At 37.6% G+C, this 15,610-nt stretch overlaps 1 protein-coding gene across 11 annotated transcripts in view; it reads right to left on the bottom strand.

The window, feature by feature from the left end:
- ARAP2 (ArfGAP with RhoGAP domain, ankyrin repeat and PH domain 2) overlaps positions 1-15,610 on the bottom strand; it is a 585,721-nt gene that overhangs the window by 114,828 nt on the left and 455,283 nt on the right. For all 11 annotated transcript variants that reach the window (XR_015165502.1, XR_015165503.1, XM_086406188.1 and 8 more), the window contains 2 exons: positions 8,588-8,703; positions 4,320-4,519 (listed from right to left, as the gene is read on the bottom strand). Coding sequence is in view for 9 of the 11 variants with exons in the window: in XM_086406188.1 (XP_086262314.1) it covers positions 4,320-4,519; positions 8,588-8,703 (316 nt within the window). In the remaining 2 variants the exon portion in view is untranslated. The remainder of the gene's footprint in view (positions 1-4,319; positions 4,520-8,587; positions 8,704-15,610) is intronic.

Raw genomic sequence — 15,610 nt, 5'->3', positions numbered from 1 at the left:
AGTCAAAGCTATGGTTTTTCCAGTAGTCATGTACAGATATGAGAGTCTGACCAAAAAGAAGGCTAAGTGTCAAAGGATAGATGCTTTTGAGCTATGCTGCTGGAGAAGACTCTTGAGAGTCCCTTGGACAGGAAGGAGAATCAAACCAGTCAATCCTAAAGGAAATCAACCCTGTATAGTCACTGAACGGACTGATGCTGAAGCTGAAGCTCCAATACTTTGACCCCCTGATGTGAAGAGCTGACTTATTGGAAAATACCATGATGCTGGGAAAGACTGAAAACAAGAAGAAGGGGGCAACAGAGGATAAGATGGCTGGATAGCATCACCAACTTAATGGATACGAGTTTAAGCAAACACCAGGATCTAGTGAAGGACAGGGAACGCTGACGTGCTGCCAAATATGGGGTAGCAAAGATTTGGACACAACTAGGCCATTGAACAACAACAAGAAATATATGTATGTCTGGATTAATATATCTTTTCAACTTAAACTATTACCTACTTTTTTATACCACAGTTGTTGCTAAGTCACTTCAGTCGTGTCTGACTCTGTGCGACCCCACAGAAGGCAGCCAACCAGGCTCCTCCATTCCTGGGATTCTCCAGGCAAGAATCCTGGAGTGGGTTGCCATTTCCTTCTCCAACGCATGCATGCATGCTAAGTTGCTTCAGTCGTGTCCGACTCTTTGCAACCCCATGGACAGCAGCCCACCAGGCTCCTCTGTCCACAGGATTCTCCAGGCAAGAATACTGGAGTGGGCTGCCATTTCCTTCTCCAATACCACAATAGTGGAAGTAATCAAACAGAAATCATAACCAAAAATAAGAAAGATTATGGAAATCACCTACTCAGTCATGTCCAACTCTTAGTGACCCATGGACTGTAGCCCACCAAGCTCCTTTGTCCATGGGGATTCTCCAGGCAAGAATACTGGAGTGGGTTGCCATGCTCTCCTCAAGGGTATCTTCCCAACCTAGAGATTACGCCCAAGTTTCCCCACTGCAGGTGAATTCTTTACCATCTGAGCCACCAGGGAAGCCCATGAATAATGGAGTGGGTAACCTGTCCCTTTTCCAGGGGATCTTCCTGACCCAGGAATTAAACTGGGGTCTCCTGCATTGCAGGCAAGATTCTTTACCAGCTGAGCTACCAGGAAGCCCTTTAAAAGTATGTATTCATGTATATGTGTTTATGTGTGTACATGTATGTATGTGTATACATACATAATTTTTTCATTGGTAATTGACTAGAAATTTTAAGTCACTTAAAACTTTATAATGGGTCTGTGTAAATTACATATATGTGAATACAGATATCATCCCTTACTCTTAAAAAAAAGACTAGCAACATACTAGCTAATGAATGTATACTTAAAAAATCCAAAGTGGATTCTTTATTCTACTATTATACCTGGAAGAGAGTAACAGCCCAAAATTCTAGTATCATCAATTTAATTCTGCTGTATAAATCATCATTCAGACTTTACTGGGCATCCAGGCCTATGTCAGACTCTTTCTAAGCTGAGGAGAAAAGAACACAAAACATCATTTTGGTCTTAAGGATTTTCTGTCTAATGATCATGAGAAAGTTCATTCCTCTCTGTACATTAGGTAGGTTCCTTTCCTCCCTTCTCTGAGAAAAAAAATACTTAGAGCACGATGCCCTAGAATTCCCATGGCAAGACCTAGCATAGGTTTGCACTTACGGAGACTACAAAAAGGCAATACTAAAAGGAGTAAAGCCCAAAGGCAGGCAGGAAGAAAGGATGCTGGAGTAGCCCAAGATTCTGAGTTGAGGCAGTAGGAAAAGAAGTGAAGTGGAGAACAGATTTAGAGATACTTAGAAGGTAAAACCAGTATGGAATCTGGTGGGCTTTAAGGAAAGGGGAAGGGTCAAGAGGGACTCTCAGGCTTGAGTGAAGGGCAGAGTAGATGACTTCTGATCAAGATTTGTAATATAGGAAAATACTCAGTTTTATGTAGTGAGCTGGGAAGCAGTGAGAACTCCACACTATCATGTTCACTTTGAGGTATCTTGAGCAAATCCAAGTGGAGACCCTAGCAGGAGATACAGGAGTATGGTTTCCAACAGAGTAAGAAACACCTGCTTAAAAAGACTGTTGGATTCAAATGATAAATAACATCACTCAGGAATATCAGGATGAAAGAGATCTGAGGATACAACCCAAGGCAACACATGTTTTAGGAGCAGGCAAAAGATGACCAGAAGAGCAAGAGCACACTAAGAGAAAATGGCCTGCTGGAAGTTGAGGAAGGATGGAAAGTCACGGAGAGGCAGACTGGTCAAGAATGTCAAATACTCCGGAGAGTGCAAGGAATATAGGAACTGACCATATAGAAACTGAGAGGGAAAATACACTGGTAAATGTGTATTTTTATTGGAAAATATTTTTATTGGAGGTGAGGCAGATGAAGACTGATTACAGGATGCTGATGATATAGTAGGAAGTTAAAGAAATGAAAACCTGCATAAACTATTACTCTTGAAAGTATCTTCTCTATGAAAGGAAAAAGGAACAAGAGAATTACATCTAAGGGAATAATAAGTTTTCAGAGATCTGGTGTTAACAGAACAGAATTATGCAAATTTACATGCTGAACCAAATAAACCATAGTTGAATATGGCTGTCCCTCAGTATCTCAGAGGATTGATACCAGGACTCTCCACAGACACCAAAATCCAAGTATGCTTAAGTCCCTTGTGTAATATGGCCATAGTATCTTCATATAACTTATACACATTCTCTATTATATTCAATACTTTAAATCATCTCTAAATTACTTAAAATACATAATACAATATAAATGCTAAGTAACAACTACAGGTACATCCAAATTCAAATTTTGCTTTTTGGAATCTTTTTCCAATTACTTTTGATCTGGAACCCGTGACTGTGAAAGACCTACTGTACTTAGAGAGTGAATAAGTGATGGGGTAAGGACTCAGAGAAGAGAGGAGAGAAAGGGAACATAAGAAGACAGAATAGCCTTGGACAGACACTATCTCTTCCAGTGAGACTGGAAAGAAGAGGTTGGGAGAAAATGCAAAGTCAAGGAGGATTAACTGAGGCTATTTGGTTGCTATTGATGTAGTTGATCCGCTTTTGAGAACTCCTACCTCAGTAGGATGAGAAATGCGGTAGCACAGAGCTCTGGAAGACTCTGAAGGGTTTGAAGCAACTGTCCTGTCTTTGCTCTGTCTGAGATAGGAGCTCTTCCTCTGCATTGTCTCAATGAAACCTGTGCTCAACTCTATTGCTATCCTTATCATAGTCTATTAAAATAACTATATATTTCTCCAGGATATGTCATATTTTATAGATTTAACTCCCAGGACCAGCACAGTACCTGGTAGAGCTAAAGAGCTGAGGAAAGTTTGCTAAGTCACTTCAGTCGTGTCCAACTCTGTGTGACCCCATAGACGGCAGCCCACCAGGCTCTCCCGTCTCTGGGATTCTCCAGGCAAGAACACTGGAGTGGGTTGCCATTTCCTTCTCCAATGCATGAAAGTGAAAAGTGAAAGTGAAGTCGCTTAGTCGAGTCTGACACTTAGCGACCTCATGGACTGCAGCCCACCAGGCTCCTCCATCCATGGGATTTTCCAGGCAAGAGTACTGGAGTGGGGTGCCATTGCCTTCTCCAGAGGAAAGTTTAGGTTGTAACTAATTTCTCCAAGATCTCCACAGTCACATACCTAAGCTAGGGTCCATTCCCTTCACTCACTTGGACAGCTGCCTTACCTCCCAAATACGAGATGTCAAATAGTCCATAAGGTTTAAGGTCACAAGGAGAAAACAAGTCACAACACTGGTTACTTTCATAAACTTCAACATGCCTGGAAAATGCTTCTATATAATAATTCTCATTGTAAGAGAGAACACATCTTCTGTAACAAGATTAGAAAGCAGAGCAGCACTGAAATGTGAAAAATACATCTTACAAAATATGATTTGGGAAAAGGGACAAATCATACGAACAGTGAGTGTGTTCAGGGTGCATTCTGAAACACATTCATCCCAAATCTGAAAATTTCAGTACTGTCTTTTAAAAATCCATACATGGTCCAGTAGGCACACACACAAAAAATGATTACATGCTTAAAAATCAATTTTTATCTCTAAGCCATGCATAAGAGAAGTATAGAATGATATTTCTAAATTTGATTTAAATGTAATAAGCTTTCTCTGCTTTTATTCTTCATAGCCATTAGCTGGGACACAATATATATGACACTAAAGAGCTTTCAGTGCCGATGTGCCACCAAACAGCGATGAGCGTAACTTATCACTAATTACCTGCACACTTCTTGCAGATGACAACACAGAGATTGATGGAGGCCCAGTCAGGATCTGGGGCTTTACAATCTGCACAGCTCCTGTTGGACTCATTGTACCAAATCTTCTCAGCTACTTCATAATCAGAGAGAGTTTCTGCTATTGATTGCTGCACAGCTTCAATCCACTCTTGTTTCTCTTTTTCAGACTCAGCTGTAAAGCTGAAACAATTAACATTTCTGCATTATCGATCTCCCTTGTAAAGGCCAATTAAGCAGTATGTTCAGTTTGTATATTCATTTCACTCACAAAGGAGACAGCAGCTGAAAAATATGCCTTCCAGGCAGTTGCAGAGTCTTTTCTGTTAAAAACCATCTCATTGATAAATCTATTTTTTTCCTTTAACTTTCCACATTGCTTATGACTTTGTTTACCTATCTTGAGCCAAAATTAACATACACATTTTTCTGACCAGGATATAAAAATCACCTTGTTAGGTCAAAAGCTTAAAAGTGAGGCCATGTTTTCTAAGCAGTGGTTACATCATAATCAATAAGAGACTGGCAGAGTTTCAGGACTAAGTGGGTTATTTTGCCAAGAAAATATGCCATAGTCTGAAACTAAGTTATCAAAAACACCCACTAGAAATTTTGATTTTTTTGTCTTAAAAATAGATTTTTTTAATTGGAAGAATGTCCAGATGGCTTTCAGAAACTGAGAAATTGAGAAAGTTTTAAGTGATTAGTATTCTAACAGAATGCTAACTCATTTTTAGCCTCATTCCTATTTATTCCAATTCTTAGTGCTTATTGAGTACCTGAGTGAAAGAATAAAAACATTAAAACATGAGTTCACTCCTTCAAGAAATATTTAGAGAGTACTTATAATACGCCAGAAAATGTGCTATACACAGTGCCCCAAACTCAGTCAATGGCCCATAGAACGATGCTTCACACTACAATTTTCTGTTCTGAAGATGAAAATGCTTTGAGATACAATGAACATAACAGAGGACTAATATATCCTACATAATCTATAGAGAAATTCAGTGGCCTCCATGGATTATATTTTTTAATCACTCCAAGTTTCATTATCACTATAACATCTATAAATTCTTTAGTGGTCTCTTTTCTGCTTCTCTACAGAGATTGGTCAGAGCCCACAGGATACAATGGAAAATAGGTTGGTCCCTGTCCCTGGTTCCAGGTGTATAGTTCCTCAGATCCTTGGAATCCCCTGAGTGGCAAAAACCCTTTATATGCTAATGGACAGCTTCTGACTGGAGGCTAGACAGCTTCAGCATGGGAGCTGGTCAGCAGAAGACCAAGATGGGACTAGACAGCTGGAACTTTCCTATCCCTTGACCTCTGGGAAGGGGAGAACTGCGATGCTTGATCATGTTTGACTCTGCTACCGTGGCCCACCAGGCTCCTCTGCCCATGAAATTTCCCAGGCAAGAATACTGGAGCAGGTTGCTGCTTCCTACTCCAGGGGATCGTCCCATCCCCAAGGATCAAACCTGCGTCTCGTGTATTGGCAGGTGAATTCTTTACCACTGGTGCCACATGGGAAGCCCCTGGGAAGGTGAGACAGGCTGGTAATTGACTTAGTCATCAATGGCCCAGGGTTTCAGGGCTTCCCAGGTGGCACTAGTGGTAAAGAATCCACCTGCTAATGCAGGCGACACAGGATATGAGGGTTCGATGCCTGTGTTGGGAAGATCCCCTGGAGGAGGAAATGGGAACCCACATCAGTATTCTTGCCTGGAAAATCCCATGTACTGAGTAGCCTGGTGAGCTCCAGTCCATGGGGTCGCAAAGAGTCAGACACCACTGAGCACCTGCACACACACCCTGGATTTCATCATTCTCACCTATGAAATGAAACCTCCATAAAATCCCCTCAAACAACAGGGTTTGAAGAACTCTGAGGCTGATGAACACATTGAGGTGCCAGGAAGGTGGTGCATCCAGAGAGAGCTTGGAAGTTCTCTGCCACAAACCCCCTGTACTGTGGCCTCTAAAGCTCTCCCATTTGGCCATTCCTGAGCTGCATTTTTTATAATAAGCTGGTAATATTATTTGAACTCTTTTCCTGAGTTCTCTGAGACATTTTAGCAAATTATCAAATCTGGGGGAGAGAGGGTAATGAGCACCCCAATTTGAACTAAGCTGGGCTGAGTGAGAGTAACCTGAGGACACTCTTCTGGGACTGAGCCCTTAAACCCGTGGGGTCTGAGTCTCCCTCCAGAAAGATATAGGACACCCAGTTGGTGTACAGAGAGTTGGAGAATTGGCTGGTGTTAGGACAAACCGTTCAAGTTTGACATAATATAAAGCACTTTAAGTAAAAACAGCTTAGACAATGTCTACATTGTCAGTTAAGGCTTGAATTTCCTTTATGAAAATAAAGCTTGTTATTCTTTTTCAAAATTCCAGCCAGTAGACATATTTTAACAGATAATATGGGTACTACAGTTGGTATTAATAGCATTTTTGAAATCATAAAGTAATTAATTGCTAGACCTTCAAAATCCTGTGACAATTGCCTCTAACCCACATACTACTTTGTGGTATGTTGATTATTTGTGACAAGCAAATTAACGTGGTTGAACTCAACAGATATGACTTATGCCCCTCTAAAGCAATGGAGTTACTATAGATTATTAACAAGTATAAAAACATACATTAAGTTTTCTGCTTCACTATCATAATAAAATAATGAGTAGAGTACCATAATACAAGATATATACCAAAATGCTAAGATATTTGATCAATAAGTGCTGTGAGTCATTAAGTTCAGCAACAGTTTAAGCTGGAGTTCCTTTTAGAAAATCACAGAGTAAAATAAATAAATAAATAAATAAAATAAAATAAAAAAAATCACAGAGTAACCGTAATTAGGGATTAATCTTAAAGGAGAGATTGTATTTGATTAGGCTTAAAAAAAGACAAAATAACAATACAGCTTAAAGACAATGCTATATCTATTTTTATTTTATTCCCTCATAACAATTTTTCATATATTTGTGGATCAAAAATCATCAAGTCTTCTAAGAAAAAAGGCATTATGAAAAGAAACTATTCAAATCTCAAGAAATTTGTATCTTTGCAGGTTGTATGATAAGTCATTTTCGCAAAGTGTTTTTATACACTGGCTAACAAATTACATAATCTGAAAAAGTAAAAATGCAATTATTTCTGTTTCAGGTGTACAGCAAAGTGATTCAGTTTCATATATATGTTCATATTCTTTTCCATTATAGGGTTATTACAAAATATTGAATATACTTCCCTGTGCTATACAGTAGGTGCTTATTGTTTACCCATTTTATATATGAAAAGTGAAAGTGAAGTCGCTCAGTTGTGTCCGACTCTTTGCAACCCCATGGACTGTAGCCTACCAGGCTCCTCCATCCATGGAATTTTCCAGGCAAGAGTACTGGAGTGGGTTGCCATTTCCTTCTCCAGGGGATTTTCCCGACCCAGGGATTGAACCCGGGTCTCCCGCATTGCGGGCAGGCACTTTACCGTCTGAGCCACCAGGGTGTATACGTTAATCCCAAATTCCTAATTTATTTCCCCTTTGGTGGGGATGTTTTCCCATAAGTCTTTTCTGTGAATCTATTTCTGTTTTGTAAATAAGATCATTTATATTTTTTTTACGATTCTACATATAAGAGATGCTATATGGTATTTGTCTTTCTTGTATATACATACACACACACCACATCTTCTTTATCTATTCATCTGTTGATGGATATTTAGGTTGCTTCCATGTCTTGGCTATTCTAAATAACACTGTGGTGAACAACAGGGTGCGTACATCTTTTTGAATTAAGAGTTTTCTCTGAATATAAGCCCAAGAGTAAAGACTGTAGGATCATATGGTATCTGTATGTTTAGTTTTTTAAAGAACCTTCCATAATCTTTTCCATAGTGGCTGCATCAATTTATACATCCACCAAAAGTGTAGAAGAGTTCCCTTTTCACCACACTCTCTCCAACACTTTATTTGTAGCCTTCTTAATGATGGCCATTCTGCTTGGTGCAAGGTGGTACCTTATTGTAGTTTTGATTTGTATGTCTCTAATAATCAGTGCTACTGAGCATCCTTGGTGCTTATTGGTAAATTTTTACACACTGGCTAATAAATGACACAATATGAAAAAGTAAGAACGTAATTTTACTGTGTCCTATAAGAAGTCAAATCATGACTGGCAATGTAAAAATGGATCACCTAAGCTTTACTGTAATAGTACAAACAAAAACTGTTTAAATATAACTTACCTAAAACTCCTGTAGGGAGTGATTATTTCAAAAGACTGTTTTACAGTTCGGTCCACTTGTTTTACATTTGCTACATTCATAGGGATTATGGTAATACCAAGTCCACTCTTAAAATCCTAGTTTGGAAAAGAACAAAAAATCATAAAGAAATGAAAACATGGATCTTGAAAATAAAATTATATTCTCTAAAATTTAATAAATCTCATTAAATTTTACTTCAACATGTAAATATGGAATTAAGCAATTCATTAAAAATGCATTGAGTGATTTTCTTATTTCATATACATGATATATAAAATATATACATCTTATATACATGATATATATATATATATACACACACACACATATACACTTTAAATACATGATAACATGATAGCATTTGAAGCCTGCCAGGCTACTAATAAAGCAAAGCTTTTTTCCACACAATACGTAAGTTGACTAGGACATAGATCTTGAGCTACACAGGCCTTGCTCTGAACAGTTAGGCACTTTTTCACCTTTAGCCATTTCAAAAAGGGAACTAACAGGAAACTAACCCTTCCCATTTTCTAGGTGGGGGGAGTCAAATGACACTGTGAGGTTGGTATAATGACTGTTTAGACAAAAAGAAGGGAAAGCCACAACTCAAAGAGGTAAAGTAACATGGGAAGAGGAGACGGCTGCGTGTGCTAGAGAAGGAGGGAAACCCAGGCCACCTGACTACTGGCTCTCTCTCTGCTGTAGGGTGTTACCTCTGTTCATCACACTATCTTCCTCGTTTGCTCTCAAACAAAAGAATTACTTGTTTTACAATTTTATCTCATTTCTAAATTTATTAGTTTCTTCTTCCTTCAATTAGATTCCTAAAAAGCTCCTCAAATGCTATTTTTGTATGGAAAATGCCATTTGTTCAACACCTGCAGCCACTATGTTCAACTTGTCCCACCAAAATTAGAGTGTTCAAAAAGGCACACAGTCTACCACCTAAAAGCATTAAAGTATGTAATATATTATCTAGCCATAAGGGTTTTGGAATTTGATTTATCAAACCATCTCACACCTTAAAAATATAATTAATCTGTACTTCAAAAAATGAATTATCTCTGTCAATAGGTTCAGATTAAATGTACTCTGAATTCCTAAATTATGACTAGGAAAAATTATCCATACTAAAGATAACTGCAAAAAATATGAGTCTACTTTCAGGAAGGACACTTTCAGCAGAGACTGTGAAAGAAACACCTCAGAAGCTGCCTTCTCTTTGTCTCACCTGTTGTACAAGCTAAAAGTAAAAGTACTATTTTCCTATCTCCCTTGCAGCTAGGAGGGGCCATATGTCATAGTTCTGGTCAATAAAATGTAAGTAATTTCCAGCCTGGGGGGTAAGGAGGAGAGACAAATCTTGGAAGAAAAGACTTTTCACCCCTTTCCATCTTCTTGGAAAATAACATCTTCTTGGGAAATAACAAAGCCATTTTAGAATGTAAGCATCCTTGAGATGAAAAGCCTGAGGACAAATTCTTATACTGTAAGGATGTCAGAGTGAGAAAAAAAAAGAAAAGAAAATCTTGTTCCCTGATGGCCTCAGCAAGAAATTTGTTAAAACAAACAAGTTCCTAATCTATTTACCCTATCCTTCAGTTTTCTGTCATTAGAGACACTAATGCATTCCTGGCTGATAAAATAAGTGGAATAAAACAACAATGCAACAAATTTTCCACACTCATAAAGGGTTTCCATTCACAAACTGCAGAAAAATTTTGCTTCATGTTTTTAAAAATGTATACATTTTAGTTAGAATGAGGAAATGACTCATTTGTAAACTGAATATGATTTTTTTCTGATGAAAGAACAAACGGCTCCTTTTGTTGGGAGAAACAAACCAGGAATGGAATCAGTAATATAAAAGATACAGGAACATGCTAGGTGTTGTGAAATACTTGGAAGAATGTGACATACTTCTACTTTGTATTGCAAGCCCACCTAACAAAAATCAGTACTTAAATGATATGTATGCAGGAGGGAAGCCAAACTTTTCCAACATGTTCCACTGTAACAAGTTCTCGCATAGTATGTCAGCACAGTTGTTAGTATCTAGCATACTATGTACACTCTCCCGCTGCGCACCGGTGCGCCCACAACCCTCAATGTCAGTTCTCGTATAGTATGCTAGAACTTATTTACTTAAAGTAATTAACTTATAATTACAGAAAACAAATTCTCAATTATCCATACCAATGTTCCCGCTGGATAATGCAACTGTTGGACCAACTTTCAACGTTTAAGTGATTGGAAACTCAAACTCTCTGTTATAAATGGGGAAATAAAATGGGGCTAGCAAGGTAAGAAGACACTTTAGAGAAACAGCTTTCTGATGACCCAGCTTGATATGGGGGTACCTCTAGAATAAAATAGGCTGCATCTCCTCAAACAATGTTCCGTGATGCAACTTGTGCCAATAGCTGGCTAACAGACTACTCTGATTATTATTCTCTGATGGGGGCCTGGCCTGCAGGTGCTGTGTTACTAAGGGAGGAAATAGACACTTAGACCAGCAGATGGTAAGACTGACAGCCTTGGATAGAAACTGATGAGACTCATCAAGGCTCCAGCCTAAAGAGATGGTGCCTCATTTCTACAAGCAAGTCGTGAAATATCTACATATAAAGAGGCAATTTCTGTTAAAAAATAAAATAAGTGAGGTTCAGCTCAAGGCCCCAAATTTATCCCAAGCAAGGAAAAGATGATTTTTCAGCCTGGAAAGAAACTGTAACCCATTTATCAGCTGCCTGCCAAGGCCATATGGTTTTGAGTAATTAGAGTACCCACTGAACTCACCGGCACAAATGGTCTGTAAAATGTACAGCAGAGTAACAAAATAAATGTCAGTGCTCTCGAGAGCTATTAAAATGAAATGACTGCGTTTCTTATTAAAAAAATATCTGTGGTGACATTAAGCCATCTTGTCACATACCCTTTAGAACACATTTAGAATATATCCCATTCCTAGAGCCTCATCAAAATTACCTGTGTTGAACTCTCCCTCCCTCCACTCTGAGATTCTGATCCCAAGAATCAGAAGACAAAGCCTAATGATTTTCAGTTAAAAAACAAAACAAAACTACCACCTTATGATTTCCATATGTAACAAGTATTAAGAAACACTGAATTAGACAGCAGAACCAGTTGTAGAATCTAAACAGTACAAGTCTACGTCATCTAAGTATCAGGATATAAACATTTCTCTAGGCCTTCAGCAGAGCAAAAAAAAAAAAAAAAAGCATGCAATCAGATTATGAAAAAAGCACTTGAAGTTATTAAGACTATTGGTTAGAAACAGGATGGTCAGAATACAGTGACACATTGGATGGTCAAGAACCTATGCATCCTGCATGCCAATCCTTTTGCTAATATCCAAAGGATATAAAAGTACTGGTCTTCATTAAGCACACACACTCCATACTTGATTTAATACTTGTTTGCTTAGTGCTCTGAAGCTTACAAACAGCTATGAACTCTGATTTGATTTTCCTAACAATTCTGTGAAGAAGGGAGAGAAGATACAGCCATTTTTAAAATGAGAGAACATGTCCTGGCAAAACTATGTTGAGTAGGTACCTCTAGACAGCCAGAATTTATGCTAAGTGGTGGGCCTGCTCAAAACCATGAGATGGGGGTACTTGAGGAAGCTTACAGTTTGAGGAGAAATGAGAGAGAATTGTAACATGTGCAATAAAAGAATAATCCATGTCTGTAGGGTAAGCACTGAATCTGATCCAAAAAAGAGAGTATTGAGTTCATATTCTTCCCAAAGGAGGTGACACTTGACTGATAAACCCACAAAGTCCAGACCAGACTGATCAGATGTACCTCGCTTGCTTCAGCTCATTTGTCTGCAAATCAGGGCTACCAGTAGTACCTACTGCATCACTGTATGAGGATTAAATTCATGCATAAAAAGTGCTTAGAAGAATGCTTGGGGCAGTAAGTGCTTTCTAGTCCCAGTTAGCTATTATTATTACCGTTATATTATTCCTCTTGAATTTGAAACCAACTGAACATATTACCTATTAAAAAGTTAATTACAAGAAAATGCATGCTTAAAAATAACTATCAGGTGTACATAAATGTTAAAAAATGGAATGGAATGTGAATGGTAAACTTTCATGAAAATTAAAAATAAATTACCCATTAACTACAATCTGTCAGCACTATTTTCATTTTGAAAAAATAGGGATGAGCCAGGAACATGCTAAATTTCAACCTTTAAAATCCTATACACTGTAGTGAAAAAACAACAGCATAGAAATTCCATAGGTAGAAATACATTGTTATGGAAAGCATAAAGCTAAAAACAGACTCTGGAGGAAGCTATATTTCACAGTTAATTTGCTGTCACACAATGTGTGATCCCAAAGAGCATGAATGGCCGCGCTTGGCAGAAGAGGTCTGATGCTGCAAAGGCAGTAATGACATCGTGAGCACCGGGAGTCGGAACTGGGGGAGAATCTTGGCTGATCCATTTACCGGCTCTGTGACTACTGGCAAGTTCCTTAATTTGTCCAGACCTCAATTTCCTCATTTACGAAAAGACAGTAGTATCTACCTTTTATAGAACTGCTATAAAAATTGAATGAAGAAATACAAGTTGAAAGTCTAATACATCCAGACAGTCCTCTCATTTGAAGGTTCTGAATACAGAATTTGTCTTCAATAAGAATATATCCATTTACAGTGACTGGAAGTATTCACACCAATGATTCCATATTCAACATTCAGGTTAGAATAAGTGACAAATATTTACAAAGACAGAGAAATGGATTATTTGTACAAATTAGTAGTAACAGAGCCTGGCTCGAGCTACCTTTTAAAACTACAAAGTGAAAGAGCAAAATAATGGTTTCATTCCTAAAGAGAAAAATTAAAGAAGGGTTTATTAACCCCAAATTTGCTAAAATCTCAAACCTATTTTTGGAAATACGGATGTCAGGTTTCCCTGCCAGGAATTTAAGAACTCGGTGCTTAGACATTTGTGGAAAACAGATGTGGCATTGTGTGACATTGGCATCAGACTTCCGGGCAAACACCAGATGCAGAGTTTGGCCAGATATAGAACCCAGAGAATTTGAGGCCACCACCTCCATCCTGCTGCTTCTTTCTGTACCACACAAGCCAGAGCCCTGTGGGGTCTATTTAAATTCTATTAGAATTTCATTCCCATACCAGACACAGGGGAACATTACACTGGGGGAATGAATCTCTTGTTATACCCGGATTTGAGAATGTTTAATCAAGTGAATGTAGTTAAAACCTCAATGCCACAATTATCATTAAATGGATACACAAACCCACCAAGCAAGACATCTGGTTGTAATGAAGTCCCTAATATTAACATGATATTCAAAAACTCATCAGGAAAGGATGGGAGGCTGACTGCCAGGACAACATCACAAATGGAAACCAAAGTCAATTATCTTCAATTCGCCTCATATCTATTGGCAGAAATTTCACTCGAGCAGCAATACCTTATATATAATACCACATACATATACACATCAGTGAATGTTCTTATTTCATTACCTATATAAAATTTTAAAATACTGGCTTATATACTACACCCACATCATTTTAAGATAAATAAATGTATGAAATAATTATTTTCCAAAATAGAGAAAGTCTATAAGCCTTGAACTGATTAAAAAAACCCACAATTTATTTCTATAAACAAAATTCCCATGCAGCAAAAATTAAGTGAAAATGCAAAAGCAGCAACAGCTTAGAAAACCAGTTGCAGAAAATATGACATGAAGATTAATATCTATATTATATGAAGAGTTCAAATAGAAACAAAATAATTCCAATAAACAGGAAAAAAAATGAAAATTCATAAAGAAGAAAATAATATTAAAATGAAAAATTTTCTCAACTATAAGCTCTCTAGTCCTGAAAACAGCTATAAATGACTATTAATTCAACAATTTCATTCTACAAATGTTTACTGTCAGCTACTTGCCTGGAACTCCTATGGGCATACGGTGAATAAAGGAAATTGTCACAGTCTTAAGTTGGGAATATAAAAATTATAACACTGTCAAGGTTAAAATGAAGCTAGTACTTATTTATATACCTAAGAGCATTTGAAATACAAGCAATTCTTTAGAAAAGGGTCACAGGGATTCTTGCACAAAAAGTGAATCAAAAAGAAAGAAAAGGCTACATACAGACCGAAGCCTCTCAGAAATCTCACTCATTTATGTTATCACTATGTGTTATTCACAAGGGGAGGTAAGTTCCCAAAGAGCAGGGACCTTCTGAGTTACCACAGAGCACCTAGTATCTAGAGCAGCACTCAGGAAGGAAGAGGTAACCAATAAATTTTTGTAAAATGGATGAACAAATACAGAAACATGGGGAACTATAACATAACCTCTACAAATTCTATCACACAATTCATGTTAAACAAAGCTGAAGTAACAATATGGGAAAACTATCATAATTATAATATATTGTAGGTATATAAATGGAAGCAAAAACAAGGAATAGAAGAAAATGTGAAAAAATTAAACAATGGGTGTGGGTGGGTTGTGAGAGGGTATAAGCATTTAAACAGATAACATTCAATTTATATAATAATAATATATATTAATAATATAATAATTATAATAGCACCAGTGTTTTGCCACTAATCAGGTAAAGAATTTTGGTATCTGTTTCTACTTTGCATCTTTCTAATAAATGTTTTTATACATATCTTCATATAGCCTATGTGAAAATAAAAAAAGAAAAAAAAAATCCTAATATTCCCCAAGGCATTTCTCCTACTTTGAAGCTACTTCAAGTTAATTTCAACAATCTGCTAAAAAATGAAAGTGAAAGAAAGATATTAAAAAGTGAATCTTTGAACTGGGCAACTGATAAAATGAAAAGTCAAATGAAAGTCACTCAGTCGAGTCTGACTCTTTGTGACCCCATGGACTCTACAGTCCTTGGAATTCTTGGTATTCTTGGCCAGGATACTGGAGTGGGTAGCCTTTCCCTTCT

Source organism: Bos grunniens, chromosome 6, assembly GCF_055505025.1.
Source record: "Bos grunniens cultivar Pamir isolate PY7600 chromosome 6, Bosgru_T2T1.0, whole genome shotgun sequence".
Lineage (NCBI taxonomy): Eukaryota > Metazoa > Chordata > Mammalia > Artiodactyla > Bovidae > Bos > Bos grunniens.
This window is presented reverse-complemented; position numbering and strand designations above follow the sequence as displayed.